Raw genomic sequence first — 27,134 nt, forward strand, 5'->3', positions numbered from 1 at the left:
ACTGGTTAATCTAAAGATCGATCGATCGCCCGACGGAGCGGAGATCACAGTTTGTTAAAGGGATTGATTGACTCAGATCTCCTAACCAAGTTAATACATCATGAAAATTAAACAAAGTTCTCCCAAACTGAAACAAAGTTACTAAAACTCAACCAAATATAATATGAAAAACTGAAACAAAGTTGTCACAAACTGAAACAAAGTTACTAGAAATCAAGCAAATGAAGTCTGAAAAACTTTCACTAAATTGTGAAGAACACAGCAAACAAATCGACTATATTGGCATCTTGCAAGTTGCTCTATTATGACCACCAAGACCACATCTACTGCACTTGCGAAACTGACCCCCCTGTGATCCTTGTGATGATCGGATTTTGTCTTCAACAATTTCATATCTCCGTTTTCTATTTCTTCCAAGAGATCTTCTTGTCTCAGGCGGTAGCACTTCAGAATTTTCCACAACTTGTGGGACGGACCAACCATCTTCAGGAACTGAAATGGGATTTATGTTGTCTTGATAAGCTTCTCTCCAAGCTCCCGTGATATACAAAAAATCAGTCAATGTATATGGTTCTCTACCAACAAAGAAACTGGCTTTTATTGCGTGTCTACAAGGGATTTTCAAGAGGTCGTACTTCCCACAAGAACAAGTCCGTTTGTCCAAATTAACAAAGCAGTCAATTGTATCGCCTTTAACAAGCAGCTGGCTATCGGTTACAGGGTAAACTCCGAAAGTTTTCCCCTTTTCGATTCTCCTATCGATCTTTTCCTCCACATCTATGGTCAAACGGTGGGTGTGCTTTGAAATCAACTTCTTACGCTTAAAAAACCAGCGTGTCTGCATTTCTCTAATACTGTCCAACAAAGGAATTACAGAAAACTCTCTCGGCGAACGCAACGCTGAATTTATCAACTCTGCAGGATTGTTTGTCCTAATGTCATACATGTATCCATGAAATTGACATCTAGCCTACTTTTTGACATCTGCTTCCATAAGATAATTTCCAATTGCTGGACTGATATTGCAAACATGAGCAAACGTCTTCTTGAAATCAACCACTCTATAAGCCTTTGAAGCCTTAGAAAACAACCCAGCTAATCCCTTCCCCTTGAAATATGATATCACATTATTCAACAAATAATGAATACAAATACCATGTCTCGCTAGCGGATACACTTTCTCCAGTGTCTTCTCTATTGACACTTGTCTATCCGAAATAAAAGCCAAACCATTATCATCAGCAACAACAACTTTTAATTGTCTCATAAACCATTCCCAAGACTGTTCATTCTCAGAGTCGACTATCCCGAATGCAATAGGATATAAATTTGAATTTCCATCGATAGCAGTTGCAACCAGTAGCACCCCTTTGAATTTACTCTTCAAGAATGTTCCATTGACAACAATGACATGCCTCATGACTGTGCTAAAGCCTCTGATCGATTGACCAAACGCTATAAACAGATATCGAAATCTACCATCGACGTCAGTCTTATAGGAGGAATGTGTACCCGGATTGGCCTCTCGCAGCATGTGCAAGTATTTTGGTATTTTCCCATAACTTTCCTCTGGAATACCTCTAACAGCGTTGACTGCATATTCACGGGAATCCCATGCTCAATGTGAACAATATCTTTTGCTTTAGGGCCTTCCTTGATACCTTCATATTTATGCATGATCAGACCACCTATCGTTTTCGCTGAAGCTGTCTTTCCGGCACTAGTTTTGCTTGAAGGTGCGCAGGAATGTACACCGACATACTTCTTAATAATAAAATATGTGGAGCCCTTCAAACACTCGGCTCGAGCACCCCAAAATCACACCTTATCAGCGCATCTAATACACCAAACTGATTTATTGGAGTTGGTAACTGTGTAGTGAAAGTTATGCTTCATTGCGCATAACTCAAACCTCGCTTTCAAAACTGTTTTGTTGAGGAAAAGATCTCCCGTCTTAACCAATTCGACCACCAGACTCTTTGCCAATTTTTCTCTGTTTTCTTTTTCAGAATTGATGTTGTCAGCATCATAATCATCTCCTTCAACCTCGTCTTGCTTCATCTTTCCTTTCTTCTTCTCGTTATACTTGTCAGCATCATAATCATCTCCATCAACTTCACTTTGCTTCATCTTCCTTTTCCTCTTCTCGTTATGCTTAGCCCCCTTACCAATACTTGAAGCGGCCCCAATGTCACAAGGATTTCGCTCGTTCTCTTCACTAGTACTTGCATCAGTTGGCATCTTATTAAGATCAATATCGACCTTATTTGAAATTTCTTGCTTTGCTTTATAGCTGACACACAGTTGAGTTGACTGATGCTTCTTACAAAACCCTAGAAAATTTTGAACTTGCCTTGAGTTTCCAATGATCACCAGTGGACATTTTGATGAATTGGTCAACCCAATAGGAAGGTAACTCAACTCCAAATCGGCATCCATTTCTTCAAAACCAAAATCCTCTATAACGTTTTCCTGTAACTGTTCCAGAGAGGACTTCAATTTCAAAGCAAGTAACCTTCCCCTTTCTTTTTATCAACATTAAAACTCACTCCTGAAGATACAACCAATTCCCAAACACCACATGAAGAATAGACATGAATCATGGTAGAAATAATGAGAAATTTTTGTAAAAATTTTGTGAACAATCAATGGATTATAGAAGACGCTGAAGAAGGTTGCCAAGGTTTTTTTTTTTGTCGTTTTTTTGTTCCTTTTTCATTTTTTTTTTAAATCGATTTTTTTTTCAAAATATAAAAGTGAATATTCTGAAAATATTTTGTTTCCATATTTTTAGGAATTGATTTCTTATCCGTAGAATACAGCTAATCTGTAGAAATCGGTTTTTACAGTTTTTTTTAGAATTATAGTAATGTTTAGATTTTCATTTCTACATGTTTTAGATTTATAGTAAATATGTAGAAGTCAGTTTCTAGGTGTTTTAGATTTATATTAATGTGTAGATTTTGATTTCTAAAGATTTTAGAACGGTAGGTTAAGCGCGGAATGTGTATTCTAAATATTTTTAGAATACTCCTATTTACGTAGATCACGTATTCTAAACATTGTAGATTCAATGAAAAAAGTGGATTTCGTTTTCTACTTTGTAGAATGTCATTTCTACTTTATTTTGAACATAATCTGACATTCTACGAAGTAGAATGTCATTTCTACTTTATTTAGAACATAATCTGAAATTTATAATTTTAACTTTTTTATAACTGGAAAAAATACCATTAAATTCATATAGGTATTTTATCAAAAGTTATTATTTTTCCAATTTTTTGTATGTAAAACTATTTATTAAATTTATTTTCAAAAATATTAAAGGGTGCTATAGGAAAATATGACACAAAATATAGATTAGTCTAAAGGGACATAGTTACCTTTTTTTTGTTCTAAAAAGACAGTTTTCCCTTTATTATTTCAAGAAAATTTTAAAAGAAGAGACAATAGAGTAGTTGTAAGACCACTTTCTATCTGGATGGAGGACAATATTGCAGATTTAGCCACAACGTTACTTCTTTGTAGAGGAGCCACCTTCCTTAACTGAGGCATCCTTTGAAGATAGTTTGGTGATGCCTCTGTTGTTAGCAGGAACAACATTGTCAACACCGTGCTAGTGTCAGGAAGAAGTATGTGAACACCAGCTGGAGAAATCTGTGAAACCGGACCAGCTCCTCGCACATCTTCGCCTGGGTTGTTGTGTCCTTCCTGTAAAGAGCACAACAGTTAGATAACTTATCCGTGTATGGCAGACCCAACCTATAAAGTGAGATTGATGTACAAACCTGGTTCTCAAAATTAGGAAGAGGTAGGGGCTGGTTGCTATCAAATATGTGTGAGATCGTGAAAGACTGATCTTTCCTAAGAAATTAAAATTTGTAAGCTTGAGTTGGAATGTGAAGGTCCTCCCCACAATATCAGCAAGGCATTGTGGAAGCGCCCTGTTCTGTAGGTCTTCCTGTCAGCGGCCTGTGCAACATAAAGGTGTAATTTAGAGTTTGTGTCACGAACTTTATATAATTCTTGAATAATATAAAGACCAAGCAGACATATCTATACCTGAAGGAAGTAACTAAACTTTTTAATCTTTTCATTGATGGCTGTATTGAAAGAGAGTGTTTAATTCCTATCTAATCAAACATCTCATTCCCATCATCTCCAACATTTTAGTTTTGATTTCCTTCCGAATGATGAAGGAGGAAAGAGTTAAGAGTGAAGCTTTCGAAATTGGAGTCCGGAAAAGAGAAGCTTATAATATAGTGCTTGTTAATCCTCTGAAAGATGACATTATACAAAACTATAATAAAAAAAAGGGAAGATTACTAAAATAACTCCAAATTATGTTATTATTACTAGAGTAACTTATAACTTTTTTTAATTACTAAAATATTTTTTATGCCTACAATACCCTTATTTTCTTTGTTAACAAAAAAACAAATTACAGAAAAAAAAAATATTGCACGTCATCAATTTTTTTTTTTAACGAAACAGTAACATAAGTCTGCTATAAAAAATCTGCAATACTTGATGGCAATTTTAATAAACTGTTGCAGATTTATTGTTTACCGAAAACTTAGTATCGTAGACTTATACCATCACATACTTTCAAAAACAAGTCTACCTCACATGATGGTAGATTTGATTATACTCGCAGATTTATTTTACGTTGGCAGACTTTTAGTGGTAGATTTTTTTCCTATGACGACAGGTTTTGTAATATGTCGAAAGTTTTGTACTGGCATGCAGATTTATCTCGTAGACTTTTTATAATTTAGCAGATTTTCTTTTCATGTTATAGCAGACTTATACTTTCTACGTTTACAAACGACAAACTTTCAGAATAAGTATGCTTCTAGTTACGGCATACTTACGGCATGCTTTATTCTAGTTACCGCAGACTTTCAAGGGATGGCAGACTTTTTCATCCAGAACCGGTTAACAACATAATTGGTTAACTAATTAGAAGAAAAAAATTCCGGTTTGCTCTAATTAAACCAAAATTTCGACCATACCTTCAACCAGTTATTAAAACCTAGATTTAGCCGTAAAACTTCTTCTTCTCCAAGTCACGATCATTTTTTGGACAAGTGGCTATTTCACGTTAATCTCAAGAGAAACTGATGGAGGGGGTTATAGCCGTTTGTGGGCAGTGGTTATTCGAGAAGGATAAGTGGATGTTTCACGTTGATAACAGAAGAGGAAGCAAAGTAATTCCAGTCAGTGACAAGACAAGCTTTGAAGATATGATTAACATGGTTTATGAGGACTACGGATTAGATAAGAGACATGTTAATATCGAATTGAGTTACATGCTTGGCAGGAAAAGCTTGATGAAGCTAACTCGTGACACACCCCCAGTTAAAATTGGGAATTTTCGACAGTTGCAAGGTTTCTTCCGTCTCCTACAATCTGACAAAGTTCGTCTATGCATAGAGGTCACTTTTAAAGACAACATGAAGACGATGAAACAGATTAACCAGTATGATTGTAATCATGATGAAGACTCAGACACTGACGGAGAACGGTTTGACTATTGCGATGATTCAGATGGTGCGACATCAGATGATGAAGACTTTATAGCCTACGGATTAATTCCAGAAGTAGATACAAATATGAGGAAAGTGTGTACGCCAAAGATGGGGGTAGCAAGCAAATCGAAAAAGGCTAAGGCAGTGGCTCCACATGTTAGGCAGCAACAACTGAATTCACTAAATATTTCTGTTGGCCAAAGTTTTGAGTCCAAGTCTGCTTTACAAACACGACTTAAGATGTTGACGATAGTGCAACAGTTTGATTACGATGTCGAGTACTCAACACCGAATCTGTTAGTCGTAAAATGTTGGGTTGAAGGCTGTAGTTGGAGGCTACGAGCATCACCGACAAGTGATACTCCTCGCTTTACTGTACGTGTCTATGTTTCAGATCATACTTGTTCAGTTACAGAGAGATCAGCTCGTTGCAGACAAGCAACACCAGATATTCTCGGATCTTTATACATTGATTTCATTGGTGGAGTGGAGTCAACCATTTTGCCAAGTCATGTGAAGCAGTCCCTTAACATGTGCTTTGGAATAAAGGTTTATTTCATTTACTTGTTTACTCAAAATTTGATTTATTTCTAACTGTTTCTTACTATTTTAAATGATAGATGGACTACTGGAAAGCTCATCGGACACTGATATGTGCAAGAGAATTGGTTAGGGGATCTGCTGAGAGTGGCTACCAGGAATTACCGGTCTATTTGCATATGATTAGAGAAGCAAATCCAGGGACATTCACTCGCCTTGTAGTAGATTCTAGTGACAGATTTAAGTATCTTTTCATCGCATTTGGTGCTAGCATCAAGGGATTTCCATTCATGAGGAAGGTTGTTGTGGTCGATGGCACATTCTTGCAAGGAAAGTACAAAGGGACTCTACTAATTGCATCAGCACAGGATGGCAACTTCCAAATATTTCCAGTAGCATTTGCGATAGTCGATACTGAAAATGATGAATCATGGAAGTGGTTTTTCAGACAACTCAGCTGTGTGATTCCAGATGACGAAAGGCTTGCTATTATTTCTGCTATCGTAAACATGGATTATTTTCTTGTCAAGATCCACTTCTAAAGCGACCCAATGGTCACCATTTATCAAGTGGCAAAGAAACAACCGATCCACATCCTTCAGCCACTTTCTGTTGTTGGAAAACTCTGTAGGGTGATTGCCATTGAACACCTTCTTGTAAGTATCTGAGAACTTCCACGTTTTAGGATCATATTTCTTGTAGTCTCTGACCCACATCTTGACAAACCAGTGCTCAAGAAAAGCTATCTTTGCTGAGTACGGTGAAGGGTCCCTCATAGCTCTTTTATGAAACATAAGCATTGCAGATGCCATATGCTGTAAAAAAAATTATGTGTTAACCACCCGGATTCATGTTCATACAAGAAAAAGAAATAAACTTACAGAATCTGACAGCCACCCAAAACGATCTGTTTCCCACACATTTCTTGGCGTTATTAGCTTCATATAGAAGTTAGTGTCTACATCATTATCACCACTGAAATAAATAAAAAACAAGCTCAAGTTAGTATAACAGTAACAAATTATTAAGAACAAATAAGGCATGCTAATAATTAAACTTACTCAAGACTTCGCAAATAATCCAGTAGCTTCCTAAATTTTGTCTCATCAACTTTAGCTAAGGGATCATAGCAGGCTTTAGAGACATCACCTTTTATGATCCTTTTGACAGTTGAGTTACCTACATATGGATACACTTGGGTCTTTGTCAGCTGTGTCTTGCGTTTTTGCAAAGGTCCATCCAAGACTGCCACCAACTGGTCTAATGTGGCATCTAGATTACCATATTTTTGCTTGTCTTCTGAATCAGACCATGTTCCACCAGAATCCCTAAGTTGTGGAACTTCAACCTTCTCCTTCTTTACATTTTTCAATCCTCTAGCTGGTTTTTTTACTTTTGTTGTTCCAACAACCTTCTCACCACCAGTGTCAAGTAGAATTGGAGATGTTAGCTTGACCTCGGATTTTTTGGCTTTCTTTCTAACCACACATTGTATTGCCGCATCCATTTGTGATGAGGCTTTGTCTTGGACCATCCATGACTAATTTCAGCATATAAAAAAACAATAGAAAGTCAAATTTCAAGAGTAAGTTATTAAAAATGAAATTGACATACTAGTTAAAGGAAGCAAATCACTAACCGGGTCGTTGCTGTTGACTTCATCTTCATGGTTCACATTGTAATGTGCATCATTTTTAGGGACAGTAGCTTGCATTTGCTCTCTAAGTTGAGCAATCTCTTCTTGTAAAGTGGAGATTTTCTGTGTAAATACCAGCTCGGCTTCACCAATCCTTGCATTTACTTTTTCATCTACAGATGCGTCTACTGCAGTCAACACCTTCTCAACAATGATTGTGTCCATACTTCCAACCTTTGCAGTCAATGTGTTCATTGCTTCCATTAGGCCAAGTTGGAATGTATCATCTCGACTTGAGTTAAGGCTGGATCCGCAAGCATGCTACAAGACAGTAAACAAACTCAGCAATAAACATCAAGCATATATGTATAACAAAAGGCTTATATACTCACAGTGGATGTCCTCTCTTTTGGCTTTTTTTTTTTCATACACTCTTGTTCTTCACTCACCAATTTCCTTTTCTCTTTGTTTGGTACTGGTGCAGTACGCGAGTTCAAGTTCCAATACGTATCATCGAGCTCACCATGTAGAATGTCTGTGATCAAGTTGTGAAGATCATCATCAACCTTGTCCTCTGGCCATTGAGGGTATATCTCAGCTTCTTGCTTGACAATGAGATGTCTGACTCGTACCTACCAATCAAATAATGCAAATGTTAGTATCTTAATATCTCAAGTGATCACTTTAAAAAAAAACAATAATGAAGAAAAGAAACGTAACCTTCAGATGGAGACTTTTCTCCTTTTTATAAAACTCATCCCAGTTTATACGACCACGAGATCCATACCAGGAGAGAAGAGGAACTTGGTTACCCTCAATATGATTCCCATATTCATGCCCAATACCAGGTATCGACTCATACACCCAGATGAGGAGAGCGTGTACGCATCCGCGAAGTGTATACTTGTTCCTTCCTTCATATGAAACAATTTTCACTGAATTTACCAGGCTAGAAAATCCCACACGCCCCAAGGGTATCTGTCAAATGCTTCTATGTCTAGGACTCTCTTTGCTTGATCCAAAGGAATTCTACTGCCTGGAGAGATGCCAAGTACTCCAATAGACAAGACACATAGTAAACCAATCATTCTTCTCTTCTCAAACGACCAATTCCTAATTTTAGTGAACAACGACTGCAACTCAGAAAGCATAGGACCATGTGAAGGAGAGACACCAAGCTCTTCCCAAAATGGCTTATGATCAATCTCCACCTCGTCATTTATGTTGAAAGGCTCGCAATTTAAACTCGTAATATCACCAAACTCATATAGCGAAAACCTAATTGGCTGACCTTCTATAGCAGACCATATCTCATGGATATTATTAACCACCAATTGGTTTGTAAGTAAATGGTGAACCGCCTTGGCTGACCAGGTATAATTCAGCTCTTTCAGCCTCAGAATAACTCCAACAGATGATGTTTTAATGGATTCCCACACATCTAAACCAACTACTTCTTCCACCATCTGTAAATTAGCCAAATGACAGTTATGATTCATGCTTCCACTTTGCAATGGACATTTCCCTTCTGGATATAGTCTTGCTGGATATTTTTTTCCACTTTTTGATGTAGTCATCCGTCTGCAAAATTGTAAAATATAGTAAGTATTAGAATTTTTTTTTTCCAAAAACATAGAAACGACCAAGACTGAAGAACACAAACGACCCAGACATACCCAAACTGATATCAACAAATGTACAAACGAAAAACACTTCTATCTACTCTGTATCAAAACAAAATCGAATTCATTTGATACTCTGTATCAAAAATAGTTTGACAGAGACTAACCTTTGATGGCAAAATAGGTAAATTAAACTGATTGATGTGGAGAGGAGCTTATAAGAGTGTCGAAATCAACGAGAATAAGTGATGAAAGCCTTGAGATTCGACGCAGCTGAGAATTTTCGAAAGGGGGTTTAGGTTTCGTCGCTTGGGTTTTGGATTCACTTTTCCTATGTGAATCGAAGGTTTTAGTGGTTGATTAGGGTGTGGAGATGAAGAAATCGATGAGAAATCATGATGGAAACTAAAGAGAGTCAAGAGATTGAGGATTTCACAATTTGGGGATTTAGGGTTCTTGGAGTCATGGAAGAGAAAAGTGTCGTGAGGATATTTTTTTTTCAAAGAGGTTTTACTTTTTTTTGGTTAAGTAAGAGTAATTTTGCCTTAATTTAATTTAACCTGGGAACTAATTTTTTAACCGATGGGGCATTTCAGTCTTAATTATGCATTTTCTATCTTTCTCTTTTTTGTGTGTTAATCTAGTCATTAGTCATAAAATGTGAGTTATTAGAGGTAATTTCCCTAAAAAAAATTACACCTGAAACCAAAAACTATGAGAAAGAAAGTGTAAGCACATAATTTTCTTTAAAAAAAGTGTAAGCAAAGAAGAACTCACTTACAACTTGTGCTTCTCTCTTGTTATCCGCAAGCGGATATATCTTTTTGAGCAGATACTGGGAAAGTGAACATAAGGGTATATACAGATGGGACCATGAGACTCACGCAGGCCATTCATGGACCCATGCACGCACAAGAAACAAGATATTGTGCTCGAGACCATATATAAAACAAAACCGTAAGATTCAAATACCCAATCGGATGGAGAATCAGACTTGGTGCAGGGTTACTACTATATTAATGTAATGTGATGTTTAAAATTAAACAAAATTATCACGAAAATGATTGTTGCCTGCTATATATTCGACACTGAGGATTGATCTAGTACATTAAGTACAAAGTTACATAAAAAAAATTAAAGACTTAAGGTGAAGATGAAACATTACTATTTCAGATGCTTTAAAATCGTGGAAAGATGTAATTATGTTAACACAAAAAATGATAATAGTTTAAGTAAAGATGAAACTTTTTTTTTTCTTCTTGTTGCTGCCTTCTCTAACGCTCCTTTTTTTGTGTGGATGGAGACTTAGATTCATCATTAACAGAACCATGGTTCAAAGTCCCTGAGTTACTTATCATCTCTTCTAGTTCTCTCTTTACCAGACCAAATCTTCAAGAACACTCTGGAAACACCTAGCATCATCCTTACATCAGTTTCCCTTTATTTTTCTTTTGTGGTTGATTCTTTGTGAGTCATCGATTCTCTAATTTGCCTCTCAGTGCTCTTATATCATCATGAGATACTATTTGAGAAAGAAGTGAACGTGGCCATTAGTTTCCATATTACTTTTTATGTAGTGGGATTATGGTTCCTTAAGATGAGGATGTGTTGCTTCTTACCCACGTTTCATGTTTCATGTAGTTAGTTTATTTCTTTAGTTTTGTATTTAAGTATCAGTTGGGAAGAGAATGAAAGAAGAAGAGAAAATTATAGTAACCCTTGTTTTGTTTTATTAGTTTGTTTTCACAAACTCTCTTAGCTTTCAAGAGGGACCTTAATTGGCATCAAAGCAACTTGGGTTCTAAGATATCAAAGGGGTGATTAGGTTCACTCCTAACATATCATCTGTGTCACAACACCTATGTCGTTTTTGGTGTTTCTTGATCTTGAAGTTGGGGCGATCTCTGACATATTTTTCCCCTCTTGATGATGAACCATAGTTGTAAGCTCTTACGTGTTCAGAGCAGAGCACTTATCCACCACTCGCATTGGTAACTTCGCGTTTTGAACAGCATGTGCGCAAGCTTGTCATCTTATACCACTCAAATTACCCTAAGGACTGAATTACTCTCTCAAATAAGAGGTTCAATTGTAGTACTTAGGGATCAAATCCACAAGGAGCTAGGGAACCTATTAAATCTAGTAATTTATTAATTCTAAGTGTTTGTTGTTTTATGGTTTTAAAGTAAATAGCAATCCTAATTTAGCAAGTCTATTGCTCGACTAACAAAATGATTTGGGGGTGTAACTTATTGGAATGGTATTAGATGCAGGGTTTCTATTCAGGTGTTGGAGATTATAATCCTATAAATGCCTATCAGTTGCATGCATGATATATTAGAGCTCAACCCCTTAGACACAGTGATCAGCGATGGCAATGTTTCACTTGTTAACTAACTAGATCTTGGACATCAACTATCATATATTGATCACAAGAAAGTGTCGATCGATGGTACTATAGGATATCGATCGATACAACTTTCACAAATATCGATGGATTGTCAGAAGACAGTATCGATCGATGCTTCTAATTAAGGCTTAGGGGTAAGTTGATAATGCTCACTTGCTTTCTAGTTCAGCGGTAGCCTTTTTCCAGTTGTCTAGTATGACAGATTAAGTTCAGGACTGGATGGTCAAGGATGCTTGACTCATGCAGATTCCTAGATTCAATATCCTAGGTAGCTAATCTAGAACAAGCATTTAGAACAATCAGTCAATGAATACCACAACTTAACAATCTATAGTTGGGGCTAATCCCTCTTACCTATTTGAACTCTGAATCTAACAAGTAAACTACTCAGACATAGCTAAGCAATTCATGACACAAAATGTAAATGAAAAATGCATAGAATAGAATAGATGAATCAATGGAGTTCCAATAACAAATCTCTCTATGATCTTCTCTCCTAAAACTCTCTGCTGAAAATAAGAATACAAAGGTGGCTCAAAGCTCTCTTGCCTCCTAACACTTAGGCAAGTATATATCTATTAGGTTAAAAACTCGTCAGGGGTAATCTTATAATTTTGTGAAGTCTTGGGTTTAAAGTCGGTTGGAACCAAGTCGTGCTTCCGCGTCTCGACATCGAGCGATGGTACAGGATGTACATCGATCGATCTTAATCTTCAATCGTCGAGGCTCCTCTTCTGTATCGATCGACGACACTGGATGTGCATCGATCGATTGTGTCTTCGTCGTATCGACCTCTAATGGTCAGCTCGGATGAATACTCATTTAAGCTCCTAAATGCTCCATAATCACCACTTTACTCAAAGAAACTTCTGAACCTGAAAACATACCTAATAAAATAGAATATATAGTATATAGATAGTAAAATACTTATATACCATGGGCAAAAAAGGGTCAAATCCATGGTATATCAACTCCCTCAGGTTTACCCTTTTGCTTGTCCTCAAGCAAAACAAACAGGCAGTCTCTCTGAAAGAGGTTTGAAAACAGTAGGGACTTATAGATATCAAACATAGAAATCACCACCTCTACAATTTCGTAAACCACATCTAAAGTCCTAATCACAAAAGCACATTATGCAATATCCTAGCTTAGCAATCAAGTTCAACTAGTCTGCAACTTAGCAAATCCTGTCTGACATTCCCCTCTACTAACCTCATTTCTTAGCATAAATATAAAAGTGCATGTTTTACCTTGGGAGTATCGATCACATGATGCAAGGATTTCAGACAAGTATCTGGAACTGTAGGTAAAAGTTAGTTCCTAATTTCTCTCTCTCTAATTTTTTTTCTTGAGTCAAAGTTTTCTTCCATTGTAGGATCAGTGACCAAGATTAGTCAGGCTTCAATGAATCAAGTCTTAATGGTGGTTGCCACCAAGCCCTGTTAACTTCTTTTTGACCTATATCCAAGAATGTTTTGTGAAGCGAGCCTTGAAGATTGCCGCCTCCAAGTCCCGTTCGAATTCTTTATTTGGAATCTTCATGAAGCAAGCCTTAATAGTTCTAGCTACCAAGTCTTGTTCAGATTCCACCTATCTAAATCCAAAGTCCTATTTAAATAATAAATTTCAGTTTTTTTTTTAAACTAATACTAACTACTCTAGGGTCGAAATAGAGAGAGAAAATTGTGATAAATAAATCTACATAAGGCATTACCTTCCAGACTTGTCTGAAGAATCCGATCCCATGTATACCAAGCCCCAAGACAAGCGGTTATGTCAAGTTTAGTATTGGAGGTCAGCTTTGGTTCCTTCAAACAATCAAGGCAAGTGTGTATAGTTGACATGTTGATCCACTTTAGCATCTTAATACTATCTGCAATCAGTAAATCTACAATGGTGAGAGTGGTTAGACATTCAAGTAATAAAATCATAGTCCCTTTCACATAGCTAAGCATAATTTATAAAAAAATCTTCTTATAAGAATCAGAATAAATCATATCAGTAAACCTCTCCGAGACTTAAATTACACTGTCTCAGTGTAACACAGTCGAAGTTAGGGTGGAAATAAATGATAAGTACAAATGTAACAAGTTAGGAAGATAAACCTGACCGGAGTGGGAATCGATCGATGTAAATAGGTATGCATCGATCGTCGTGTGTGTGTATGTGTCGATCGATGTCGACTTCTTGTGGGAACCGAAATTCGCACTGTCGATTTCTGTTTAAATAAGGAAACTAGGAGAACCCTAATTTCCTAGAGGACCCGGATATCTGCTAATTACCACACGTCAAGCAATCAGAACACGAGAATAACAACTATAAAGTATAAGAAATCGAAAAGAGAGCAAAGAAGATCTTATTCTGAATTTGCGTATGAGCGTTTACAACAAGGTATAAGCCTGAGCTCGAGAGCTGTCGGCGAGATTCCTAGTTCTAGCAACCCTAAGACGGTTAAACCTAATTGAGTCGCAGCTCGAAATAACAAAAACGGAAAACTGCCTAAATGCTCTAAGTGCTAAGTTTTTTCTGAAAAAAGTCTCTCCCACGCTCCTCGCCTAGGACTCCTTATATACTAACTCCAAGGTCGGTTTACGCTTTTACTCTTATGCCCTTAAGCCGTCATAGCATAAAATGGAGTTATTCCATTTTTCTCCGATCTTCGCAATTATCTTCAAACTTCCGTATTTATCCGCGGAAACTTGACATTTATCTTTCCTTGTGGACCAAGCGTAAACCGTCCTACGGTTTACGAGCTTTGGTTAAGAAATCGCAAGTCGGGCCTCGAGTCGTGTCTTAGGTCCCTATGGACCGTCTTCCGACTCGACACGTTTATTACGATTTCTTTCGATAAAGAACGAACTTTCCGCGGTTTTTAATCCGCAAAGTTTGATCGATGATTTAGAATAACGGAAAACATAGACTGAACTTGCTACGGTCTTCGGGAGATAGCATTGAAGGTTTGAAGAGAATGCATGGACTGGTGTCGTCTCGACGTTTCAGAAGAGCTCGGTCACTACGTAGCGACCGAGCTTGGCCGAGCTCGGTCGCTACCTAGCGACCGAGATGGACGATCGCTCGGTCACTACGTGGCGACCAAGATTTGGCTCGAACTCGGTCGCTACGTAGCGGCCGAGCGGGTTGGATGCTCGGTCGCTACGTAGCGACCGAGCTCGGCTCGGAGTTGGTTGCTATGTAGCGACCGGACAGCGTGTATGTGTGGTAGTTACGCAATGACCGAGCTTGGTTTGTTTGCTTTGAGCCTTCAAGGATACTTCTTCGTAAAAACTTCGTATTGGCTAACTTTTAAGAAAATCATATTTTTCTTTTACTATCTTTTCGGAAATACGATTTCCGAGGGTTTTCGGGTGTTAATTCTGTGATGACCGTTTTTGACCCCAACACTTCTCGTCCACGGTCGATATGTTGGCAATCATCCTACTTCGGTCTTGCAATAAATCTGAAAGAATAAAAACGAAAGTAAATACCAATAACTAGGAAAACTAATTAAAATTACCTAATAGTGGGTTGCCTCCCACTCAGCGCTTTGTTATAGTCAATTAGCTTGACTTTGGAGGTATGTGGCTAATTGGTGGAAAAACAGCTACTTGTTGGGAAACAAGCATCCACCTCATCTCTGCACATTGTGGACCAAGCTGCAATGAAACTTCTTGTGGCCTCATCATTTCTGGTCCATCTCTCTCATCCATCTTTTGTACTGCAATTGAGATGTTCTGTAGCCTTTCTAGGATGTCTTCAATGCTGAACTGATACCATCCTATTTTCTGTAGGCGTATTCTGTTAGCTCGTTCAGTTGCTCCTACATTGACTCCATGTGGTTTGGTATCAGCTGCGAATCATCTGGTATGGACGTGGTATCGATCGATGCGACCAGGTGTCTATCGATCGTTGCTGGTGTTGCACTGTCGATCGATTTGGAGTGTGCTCCATCGATCGATGCTGATATCAGGTGTTGAGATGCGAGTTGCCTTGGAATGGCTCTGACTTCCTTCTATAGCCATTCTGCTTGGCTATCTAGTCCACTGATTTTGACGTCGAATGGAAAGTAGATGTCATCACACCGCTTCTCAAGTCGCTCCTCCAAGGTGTCTATAGCTTTGTAAAGCTTTGATGTGATCTGATCAACTGCCTCTGCTGTGTAAGGAAGATGTTTTGTAGGTTTCTTGCTGTCGAGCCTGCGGAACCTATCGATCGATGTTGAACCTTCTTCCTGAAAATCGTGTAGATCTATGGTGCCAATGTTGTAGGTGTGAAGGTAGTGGCATGTTCTGGAGGACATATGTGACCCTCTCCAAATAGTGATGCTGTCTCCAGAATTTTCCTGCTGTCATCCTTGGTAACAGGAATCATATCACCAGTTGTGCTCCTTGCATGTCCAGACTCGTCTCTGTAGACTCCATATTCGTCCTTCTGTTCCCATCTGAACTTTCTGGCTCCATAGCTGTCATAAGCGCGACGTCCACATTCATAACGCCTATCGATCGATGATGAAGGTTCTTTATCGAGCGACGTTGGTGTTACCCTATCAAGACTCGTCGATCGATGCATGGCTAACAGGTGTGCACATTTGGTGTGAACCAATTCCTGTTGTTGTAGTCTGTGGATATACGTCTACAACAGTTCGATTGTTGTCTGGGATGCTGCGTTGCTGCGTAAACAAGTTGTCTACTCCATTGGCCAACTAAACAATATATGCTATGTCCTCTCTGGATACTTGTAAAATCCTTCCATCCATAGCTTTTGCATGGCCATCTTGGTCCCAGAAAATACCAAATATATCAGGCAATAGAAAGTCGTAATCATTACTCATACTCGTAGTAGATAGAGAAAGTTTAGGTTTTGAATGAGTATCGATCGATGTTGATACTGAGGTATCGATCGATGGTAGACGTTTGTCTGCTGAATTAGGGTTTCTGGATCGAATGCTTCTCCTGGATGTTCCTTCCGATTGGTGTGTGGGAGCATTCATCTTTTCTGCTTCTGTTTCGTGAGAAGTACTCCTGGGTGCAAAACTCCTGGGTGCAAAACTCCTGATATAGGTGTTGTTAAACCTATTTAAAATAGAAATATTCCCTTTTTCCTTTTCTGAGGCGGCGGCTTTAATATCGATCGATGTACCGGGTGTGGTATCGATCGATGCAGATGATTGTTTTGCTGGATGAGGGTGGGAATCAACTGATGCTGAGTAGTTGTTGTCGATCGATGGTGTAGGTGTGTTGTTGAAGGAATGGGTTGAATATCTTTCATCCTGCATAGAAATCTCTATAGCTCTTTCCTTCCAGTAATCCTCATCATACTCCTCAGTAGGATCCTCATTGGATGAAAGATCACAGTCTCCACTACAAAACTTTCATGGAATCCACTATCTGCCCAACTGCTTATGGAACAGTCATCTCGTCCGTTCTTGTTGGGTTGTTGAAAGGCAATGTCTGGATAGTACTGATCTTGTAATGTGGAGTGGTCTACCGGTTGCATCCCATCGAGCGACGTGGAATAGCGTTCATTGGTCGTCGGTGACTCATTGGAATCGATCGATGTGACAGTGTGAGTGTCGATTGATTCCGAGTACTCAGTTTCGTACTCTGCTCCACAATGGATAGCCAAGATCATTTCCAAGCTCCACGAGGTTGACCTGTTGTCTCACAACTCGAACTAGGTCATTGTGGACATATGGATCTATCTGTGTCAGACATAATCTGTTGGTGTTCATGTCTCATACAGCTCCTACTGTAGCTAGGAAAGCTCTTCCAAACAGAAGTGAAGAGTTCCAATTAAGCTTGATGCCCATGACATGAAAGTCTACTGGGACAAGGGCGTTACCAATCTATACCTCAAGGTCTCTTATGATGCCTCCTGAGCTCCTATCTTAAAGATCCACGAAGGTGAAAGATTCTGATGAGGGCTCTATTTTCAGACCCAACTGGTCTGTCCTTAGGTAGGATACTGACTAATGCTGCTGTGTCACAAAGTGCATGGAGAAATTCAATACCCTTTACTAGACATGTAATTGCAAACTTCCCAGGATCACTCTTCTTCTTCAATGTGATCCTTAGTTTCATCCTTTCCCTCACACGATGAAACATTCTCCTAATGTCCCCCTAAGTTTCCTTAGTCTCCCTGAAGAACATCCACAACCGGTGTGTGAAATAAACTTCATCAAATTTTTTCTCCATTGGGATTCTGAGGACTCTCTTAGTGAAACCATCCATCTCCTTCTCATTAGCTTCCCTCTTGGGTTCTTAGGAGTCTTCTCCTTCCTTTTCCTTAACACTTTTCCCTCAGTTGCCTCATCAACTTGCATAGGCTCTGGTGTAGTGTCTGAAGGGTTGGTTGTAGGCTGTTGTGGGTTTGCTAAAGGTTTAGGTGGTGGTCTGAGTGTGTTGATTCGGTTACTATCAATTGATGGTAATCGTATTCGGTGGGTGAGAGGTGTCCGTCGATCGAAGGTGAGGGGGGTTGATCGATGTCGGTCTCTTTTTGTCGATCGATGGCTGGCTCAAGCGGTCGATTGATTTTGACGTGGAGAGGGGAGGGTGGGTGAGGGTGTTTTTCTGCGAATTCCTCATGAGTCATGATTCGAACTGCACTACACTCCGCAGCCAATTCAGCAGACGACGTCGATCGATGTCTAGAGTGATCCGTTAATCGATCTTCGTCTTGGTCTGTCGAGCGATGTGCATCCATTGACATCGGTCGACACCAGTGTGATCCGTTAAAACTCATGGAGCTTTCAACTTTGAAGTCTCCTTCTCTAAGTTCTCATGCTTCACCACTTGCCAGAAATCATCATCTAGGATGGCATTCACGTGGTGTTTTGCTTTCTCAACTCCTGCCTCTATAGCCAAGGCTTCTTGCCTCTTTACAGTGTCTCCAGTCTGAGCCACTTGCATTTCAAGCTTCCTCACTTGAGTCCCTAAAGTCTCAATTCTTTTGTTCAGACTGTTGTAGGCAGAATCTATCTTTCCGTTGAAGTCCACAGTGAGTTGCTGCTGTCCTTCCAAAACTCTGTCAAGCAGTGCTTCAATCTTGCTTTCCTGAGTCTGCGGTGGTGGATTCTGGTAGTATGAGTTTCCATAGCCTCTGCTGTTGTTGCTGAAAGGTTTCTGGAACTGTGAACTATGGTTACTCCTTTGACCATTGCCATAGAAGTTCATGTTTCCACCCTGGTTTCCAGATCTCTGAAATCCAGTACCTCCAATATAGTTCACATCCTCTTCTCCTTCCATGTCTACAGCTACTTCTCCTTTAGCTGAGCAGACATGCTTCCTAAGAAGCTCATGAACCACATCTAACTTTGCTCTAACTTCATCCATCTGCTCCTTTCCTAGGGATGCAACAGACTTCTTCCTTTCAAAGTCAGTGTTCTTGGTGCTGCTGCTTTTTGCTAGATTTTCTATCAGTCTCATAGCCTCCACCGGATTCCTGGTGTTGAAGTTTCCCTCGCTAGCTGTATCAAGAGCCATCTGATACCTCAAGGCGATACATCTGAAGAAAGTGCTCAGCAGTTGCACGTCATTGAATCCATGGTGTGGACACTCTCGCTGGAAGAACTTGAACCGGATCCACGCATCTTTAAAAGACTTTCCAGTCTCCTGCGCGAACGTAGCAATTTTGCTCCTCAAGTCTTCAGCGCGTGCCTTATTAAAGAAGTTTCGCAAGAAAGCATTCTTGATGTCGGCCCAGGATTTTAGAGATCCTGTGTGGGTAGCTTCTTAAGCCAGTGCATCGCTTCTCTAGTCAGAGTATACTTGAAGAGCTTGCACAATATGTAGTCTTCAAGGACTCTATCCATACGAATAGCAGCGATAAGATCCTCGAACCTCTCCAGATGGTTCATAGGATGCTCATGCGGTAACCCAGAGTAGGGTAGCTGCGACACGAGTGTGTAGTACTGAGGCTTCAGCTCGAAATTCTCCTTCTGAATCTCTGGAAGGCAAATAGCTGATATGTTGGTGTAGTACTCGTCTGGACGATTGTACTCGGCCAGTGCCTTTGGTGGAGCAGCCTCTTCTACAGGTTGAGCAGCTCCTGTAGCATCAGCATCAGGGATTACATTCCCCTGAGCGTCTAGTTTCTGACCTGTTGTATTACGCAGATGACCATCCAGGTCAAACATGTCTCCATTCTTATCCTGTTTGAAAATAACAGTCGCAACCATGTTCCGCGACTGAGGATCGATCGATGTAAGCGGTGTAGGATCGATCGATTTCGAACGAGGTATATCGGTCGATGATGAAGGTCGGTTATCGGTCGATGGGTTGGTGCGAGCATCAGTCGACGTGAAAGCTACTGCGTCGAGCGATGTGGAACGTTGACCTTTGTGGATCGTGCGTTCCAGGTGAGCAGGATCTTCTGAGAATAGCAGGTGTTTTTCCTTGTTGCTTCTAGTACTGCTCGGTATGCACCTGAAAAGACAAGAAACATTTTTTTTGTTTCAGAATGGGGGTAAAGAAAAAGAAAAGAATTAATAACACTAAATCTAATGGTGATCAAAGCTCCCCGGTAATGGTACCATATTTCATACCACTCAAATTACCCTAAGGAGTGAATTACTCTCTCAAATAAGAGGTTCAATTGTAGTACTTAGGGATCGAATCCACAAGAAGCTAGGGAACCTATTAAATCTAGTAATTTATTAATTCTAAGTGTTTGGCTTTTTATGGTTTTAAAGTAAATAGCATCCTAATTGAGCAAGTCTATTGCTCGACTAACAAGATGATTTGGGGGGTGTAACTTATTGGAAAGGTATTAGATGCAGGGTTTCTATTCAGGTGTTGGAGATTATAATCCTATAGATGCCTATCAGTTGCATGCATGATATATTAGAGCTCAACCCCTTAGACACAGTTATCAGCGATGGAAATGTTTCACTGGTTAACTAATAGATCTTGAATCTCAACTATCGTATATTGATCACAAGAAAGTGTCGATCGATGGTCCTATAGGGATATCGATCGATACACCTTTCACAAATATTGATCGATTGTCAGAAGACAGTATCGATCGATGCTTCTAATTAAGCCTTAGGCGTAAGTTGATAATGCTCACTAGCTTTCTAGTTCAGCGGTAGCCTTTTTCCAGTTGTCTAGTATGACAGATTAAGTTCAGGACTGGATGGTCAAGGATGCTTGACTCATGCAGATTCCTAAATTCAATATCCTAGGTAGCTAATCTAGAACAAGAATTAAGAACAATCAATCAATGATACCACAACTTAACAATCTATAGTTGGGGCTAATCCCTCTAACCTATTGAACCCTGAATCTAACAAGTAAACTACTCAGACATAGCTAAGAAATTCATGACACAAAATGTAAATGAAAACAATATAGAATAGAATAGATGAATCAATGGAGTTCCAATCACAAATCTCTCTATGATATTCTCTCCTAAAACTCTCTGCTGAAAATAAGAATACAAAGGTGGCTCAAAGCTCTCTTGCCTCCTAACAGTTAGGCAAGTATATATATATATTAGGTTAAAAACTCGTCAGGGGTAATCTTGTAATTTTGTGAAGTCTTGGGTTTAAAGTCGGTTGGAACCAAGTCGTGCTTCCGCGTCTCGACATCGAGCGATGGTACAGGATGTACATCGATCGATCTTAATCTTCAATCGTTGAGGCTCCTCTTCTGTATCGATCGACGACACTGGATGTGCATCGACCTCTAATGGTCATCTCGAATGAATACTCATTTAAGCTCCTAAATGCTCCATAATCATCACTTTACTCCAAGATACTTCTGAACCTGAAAACATACGTAATAGGATAGAATATATAGTATATAGATGGTAAAATACTTATGTACCATGGGTGAAAATGGGTCAAATCCATGGTATATCAATACAGATTGCACTTTGATGAATCCGAACATCCAACATTAGGGGGAGATAATAAGAAGATGGTAAAAGAGATTACATGGAATCAAACATCCTTATCTTGGCAAGATCCTCAGACTCAGGAATGTGATTTAGAAGTCCAAAAGATTATACATTTACAAAAGCTAGCTAATCAATTGCCAGATTCATTTTCTGACCCGAAAAGAGTGACTAAATCATATATACCAGCTGCTAATGCACCAATTCGAATTGATGTTCAAGAGGGACACAATCAAGTTGTACAGAGTCTAGACAACGTTTGAAACGTGGTTGACCAATAAGTTCCAAAGATAAAAACCCTCGGAAAACTAAGAAAGGTGCAGATAATGAAACCGAGGTTGTTAAAACCCTAGACACGACCGCGGCCATTCCTAAATCCCGGGACTTAGCCGCGGCCGATCCCAAAACCCTAATAGCGATCGCGGCCGATCATAAATGCTTAGATGCGGCCGGCCCTGATGTATCTAATCCTGATTCTTGGGACGCCAAGATTCAAGGTACTGAAGGTCCTGATAATAATGAGATCTCAATAAATTATGTCTTGTCTGGGATACAATGGAACAGAGAGAATATCGACATTGATGATATATTTGCATGCAATGTAGCACTTGAAATCATGGATGATAATGAAGATCATGAACCCACGTCTATCTTAAAGTGCACTCAACGATCAGATTGGACCAAATAGAAAGAAGCTATAAATGTGGAGTTAAACTCTTTAAAGAAGAGAGATGTCTTTGGACCAATAGTCCGGACACCATATGATGTTAAACTAGTCGGCTATAAGTGGGTCTTTGTAAGGAAAAGAAATGAACAGGGCGAGGTCGTGAGATATAAAGCACGACTTGTTGCACGAGGATTCTCACAGAGACCAGAAGTAGATTATGAGGAGACATACTCCTCTGTGGTGGATGCTACTACTTTTAGATTCCTGATAACTCTGGCTATAAGTGATAAATTAGACTTGCGGTTAATGGATGTTGTAACTGCATACTTATATGGGCCACTGGATAATGAGATTTATATGAAAGTACCCGAGGGTATAGAGTTGAAAAAAAAATCGAGTACTCGAGAACAACACTGTATAAAGTTGAATAAGTCACTTTATGGATTGAAACAATAAGGTCGAATGTGGTACAATAGGCTAAGTGAATACTTAGTGAAATATGGATATAAGAATGATCCGATCAGCCCTTGTATCTTTATAAAGAAATTCGGCCAGGGCTTTGTAATCATAGCAGTGTATGTTTATGATTTGAATATCGTAGGAACTTCTTGAGAACTCTCCCAAACAGTTGAATATCTTAAGAAAGAATTCGAGATGAAAAATCTTGGAAAAACAAAGTTTTGTTTGGGATTACAGCTTGAGTACATAAAAGATGGAATCCTTGTAAATCAAATGGCATATACAGAGAAAGTACTCAAGAGATTTAACATGGCCGAGTCTCACCCATTGTCTAGCGCCATGGTCGAGAGGTCTCTTGGCCTGGACACTGATCCGTTCCGTCCTAAGATAGACGATGAAGATGTCCTAGGTCCCAAAGTGCCATATCTTAGTGCCATAGGAGCTTTGATGTATCTGGCAAGTCACACACGACCAGATATATGCTTTGCCGTGAACCTATTATCTAGGTTTAGCTCTTGTCCAACCCAAAGGCACTGGAACGGGATTAAACATGTTCTTCGTTACCTGCAAGGAACGAAAGACTTGGGTCTATTTTATTCTAACCAAAACAAGAAGGTTTAGTTGGTTTTGCTGATGCAGGTTATCTTTCGGATCCACACAATGCTCGATCACAGACAGGCTATGTGTTTACACATGGTGGAACAGCCATATCATGGTTTTCCATGAAGCAGAAGATCGCGGCTACATCATCTAACCACTCGGAGATATTGGCAATACACGAGGCAAGCTGCAAGTGTGTGTGGTTACGGTCCATGACCAACCACATACGAGTTGATTGTTGGATGACCGAGAGCAATGACGCACCAACCATGATGTATGAGGACAATGCAGCATATATTACTCAGCTCAAAGATGGCTACATCAAAGGAGACAGGATGAAGCACATCTTGCCCAAGTTCTTCTTCACTCACGAGTTACAGAAAGCCGGAGAGGTCCAAGTAGTGCAAGTGCGTTCCAGCGACAACTCAGCCGACCTGTTCACCAAATCACTTCCTACTTGCACATTCAGAAAGCTCATGCATCATATTGGGATGCGTAGGCTGAAAGACTTTCAGTGATGTCCAAAACAGGGGGAGTAATACGTGTTGTACTCTTTTTCCTTCACCATGGTTTTGTCCCAATGGTTTTTCCTGGTAAAGTTTTAATGAGGCAACATCCAAAGCGTATTACAATCCCTGTATGGTTATGGCATCCAATGGGGAGTGTTAATAATCATATTGTGGATGTCTATAACCGGCACGGTCCATAACCTGCCCGTTCCATATCCAGCCCATACTTAGAGAGAGAGAGAGAGACGGTTGTGCCCTAGAGAGAGAGACAAACCTTAGTTTCCTTTTCTTTATTTGTTTATGATTTGTACTCTTTCCATATTTTTATTTCCTTTCTCTAGTCTTTCCATTATTCTATGACAGTGATTCCCTATATATATAAAAGGCTCCTTATGTTTATGAATAATACAGAAACATACAGATTCTATTCTCTTGTTTCACAACAAAAACATAAATCTGTTACATTCTCCGACTTATTTTTTTCGCCACTCGTAGCTAATTAAACATGCACAAACAAAGCAATGAAATGTTAATCAATGGGTTTATTTATATTCATCAACACTTCTCTATATTATATTCTCCAACTTATTTTCTTCCCCACTCGTAGCTAACTAAACATGCACAGACAAAGCAATGAAATGTTATTCAATGGGTTTATTTATATTAATCGACACTTCTCTATATTATATCATACAAGATTAACTAATCAATACTATTAAAACTGAAGGGTCTTTTTTTAGGCCACCTTCAAGTTTTGAAGTATTTACAACTTCATGCTACTGAATTATTTTTAATCTATGATTTCAATTAAATTCTTTTATTTTTTAAATTTCTTTTTATTTAACCATCCTATTTTTTCGAGCCTTTTTCAACGCCTTTATTTAATTTATCATGTATAATCTTACTTTTAATCTCTCATCGTATATGTATTAAAAGATGTATTCACATAAGAAATTATACTTTTCAATCTTTCCATTGCTTAAACAATATATTCACGTAAAAATTTGTACAATTAAATCCAGATATCAAGTTTCATCAACGATGACATGTTTATTTCATTAACAGAATTCGATTCTGTGTTTGCTTCAACACCATACATAAGGTTTAAAACCATCTTGAACTGCTATAACACTCTTTTCCATTGCTTAAACAATATATGGCAGTAAAAAATTGTACATTTAAATTCAGAACATCAAGTACCATCATTAATTACATGTTTATTTTACTACCAGAGTTCAATTTTGTGCAAGCTTCACCATTAAACAATATATGTATGGTCGGCGTTATGAATGGTTGAAATACTCATGTTTATATATTTGTATGGTTGCATTTTTAGATGTATAGATTGAGATAAAGAACCCCTAAACCCTTATTCATGAATTTATTTATTAATATTAAGTAGAAAAACTAACAATTGGGTTTAAAAGTACCATCTATGGAATAAACTTTTTCTATACAAAATACTGATCATATTTTGAGAACAATACAGGATTAAACCACTTTGAAACATACTCGCCAAATTATTGTTTTTGCAAATCTGTTTCAAATCCAATTATTAAAAAATAAGATATATACATAATCAAAAGCAAAAAAATCGGCAAGTAAATTCATTTGGAAAAATATATATACAAAACAATAAGAATAACAAAATCATAAATATCCGGCCAATCATTGTACTTGCATATCTTCAACATATCAATAAGAGAAAATCAAAACAAGAAACCACGAATTTTGGTAACAAAAATATCTATTATAATATACCCAAAAATCTAATTTCCCATTAAATTACTAAGGGGATGATTGGTAAGTGATGTAGCTTTATATTTTTTGCTGTAAAATTTAATCTGTAGATTTATTTGTTGTAGTTTTCCTTGCTGTAGATTTCTAAAGCACTAATTTTTTGCTCTGGAAATAAAGCTCTCTACAGCCATATTTTGATTTTTCAGAGATTTTTTTGTTGTGAGTTTTTTAAGGAAAGCAAAGCTCGATTGGTAGACATATATAGCTGTAGACTAAATTTTGGCTGTCCAGAGCATCTACAGCCCCAACCAATCATCCCCTAAACTAACTGCATATATTCTCTAACTGTATTGAATAGGAAAACCTAAACCCACTACCTTTATTATATATACTGTCTTTTAACCTCAAAGCAACACACATTTTCTCAAAACGTTTCTCATAATATGTTTTCCAAGTAAAAGATGGTTTACCTTGATGAGATTAGACCATGGAAGACGGGTTGGTCGAAGCCAAAGTCGCCACACCTGGAAACCATCCAATGATGGGCTTGGTGAGAGTTTGGAAATCATATTTGCAGACAAAAAGGTAATAAAAACAATAACATGGAAATTCTGTTAAGTCGTCATAGTTTAAATTCCTAAAATTTTGACCAAATGAAACAATGAACGGATCAAATTAAAACATGTATGAATGTATTCAGTAGAATACTTACCTTCGTACTGATTGTTTGTAGTGCACAGCATGACAACTGGATTGTAGTTCCTGAAAAGGTATTTGTTTTAAATCAAATTATTTTTTAATCTTATAAAAGACAAAATACATTATATTTCAATAGACTAATAATTGACAGTAACACTATATATTCTTTCATTCAATACGCACCTGTGAATCTGTGATAGTTTATATCTCTATCAATCAATGTTTAATGATACAAACTGTTTCATTTGTAGAGATGTTTGTGAACTCCCGTTGCAAACCTCACAATAAAAATAAAAGGAATATATTTTTTTTGAAAAATCAGACGAAATTACAGGTGAATATGTAAATATTTAAGTTTTAGAGAATATGTGAATATTCCTTTTAATGAAAGTACACTATATTTTATAAATATTTATTTAATTTTATATGGTATAAGAATCTACAATTTTAACAAATGTGACTTTATTTAATTGTATACCTTTATGTTTGTACGGCTTACACTTTAAAGTTCCATTTTACTGTGAAGTCATCGCAACAAGTTCCCATCTCATCGGAATAAGAAAGAAAATCATCGGACCCAACTTGCAAAACAGATTTTAAAAATAAGTTAGATCTGAAAATACAATATTTAAAAAAAATGGATGAAGAAGAGACAAAAAAAGTAACATTGGAATTACCTTTTACGGATCAGATGGAGTTATAACCAAGAGGAACCGGCAGTTAAGAAAGAAATGTTCTTTTATCTCTTCTGTCGAATGAAACTTGAAAAAAAGCAAGAAATGTAAATCGGCTCATCTAATGGGCTTTAGGTAAATATTTTTTAAATT

At 38.2% G+C, this 27,134-nt stretch overlaps 2 protein-coding genes and 1 long non-coding RNA gene across 4 annotated transcripts; all 3 read right to left on the reverse strand.

Annotated features, from left to right (window-relative positions):
- Positions 1–274: 274 nt before the first annotated feature.
- On the reverse strand, positions 275–2,061 carry LOC125608628. Its single transcript, XM_048779060.1, has 3 exons — positions 1,845–2,061; positions 975–1,593; positions 275–932 (listed from the first exon to the last, which is right to left on the reverse strand). The coding sequence occupies exons 1-3, from the start codon at positions 2,059–2,061 to the stop codon at positions 275–277; spliced, it is 1,494 nt and encodes a 497-aa protein (XP_048635017.1).
- A 1,433-nt stretch (positions 2,062–3,494) lies between these two features.
- Positions 3,495–11,508, reverse strand: LOC125609625. 2 transcript variants are annotated; one of them, XR_007339792.1, is made up of 4 exons: positions 10,111–11,508; positions 4,063–4,277; positions 3,789–3,972; positions 3,495–3,711 (listed from the first exon to the last, which is right to left on the reverse strand). It is a non-coding gene; the product is annotated as an uncharacterized LOC125609625 (long non-coding RNA). The 2 variants fall into 2 exon arrangements; XR_007339791.1 differs by having other exon boundaries at positions 10,107–11,508.
- Positions 11,509–19,439: 7,931 nt separating this feature from the next.
- On the reverse strand, positions 19,440–26,809 carry LOC125609546. The gene is made up of 4 exons (XM_048781025.1): positions 26,786–26,809; positions 26,321–26,370; positions 26,079–26,132; positions 19,440–20,162 (listed from the first exon to the last, which is right to left on the reverse strand). Exon 4 carries the CDS (start codon positions 19,913–19,915, stop codon positions 19,445–19,447), a length of 471 nt encoding a protein of 156 aa, XP_048636982.1. The 5' UTR covers positions 19,916–20,162; positions 26,079–26,132; positions 26,321–26,370; positions 26,786–26,809; the 3' UTR covers positions 19,440–19,444.
- Positions 26,810–27,134: the final 325 nt, after the last annotated feature.

Source organism: Brassica napus, chromosome A5, assembly GCF_020379485.1.
Source record: "Brassica napus cultivar Da-Ae chromosome A5, Da-Ae, whole genome shotgun sequence".
Lineage (NCBI taxonomy): Eukaryota > Viridiplantae > Streptophyta > Magnoliopsida > Brassicales > Brassicaceae > Brassica > Brassica napus.

What these genes read in the sequence shown, in the direction of transcription:
- LOC125608628 (XM_048779060.1), bottom strand. Translation starts at nt 2,061, where the DNA reads ATGAAGCAAGACGAGGTTGAAGGAGATGATTATGATGCTGACAACATC. An exon ending in CTCCAATAAATCAGTTTGGT is followed by an intron (nt 1,594 to 1,844) that starts GTATTAGATGCG and finishes GTGAATATGCAG; the next exon opens with TCAACGCTGTTAGAGGTATT. An exon ending in ATGGAAGCAGATGTCAAAAA is followed by an intron (nt 933 to 974) that starts GTAGGCTAGATG and finishes GTATGACATTAG; the next exon opens with GACAAACAATCCTGCAGAGT.
- LOC125609546 (XM_048781025.1), bottom strand. Translation starts at nt 19,915, where the DNA reads ATGGTTGCGACTGTTATTTTCAAACAGGATAAGAATGGAGACATGTTT.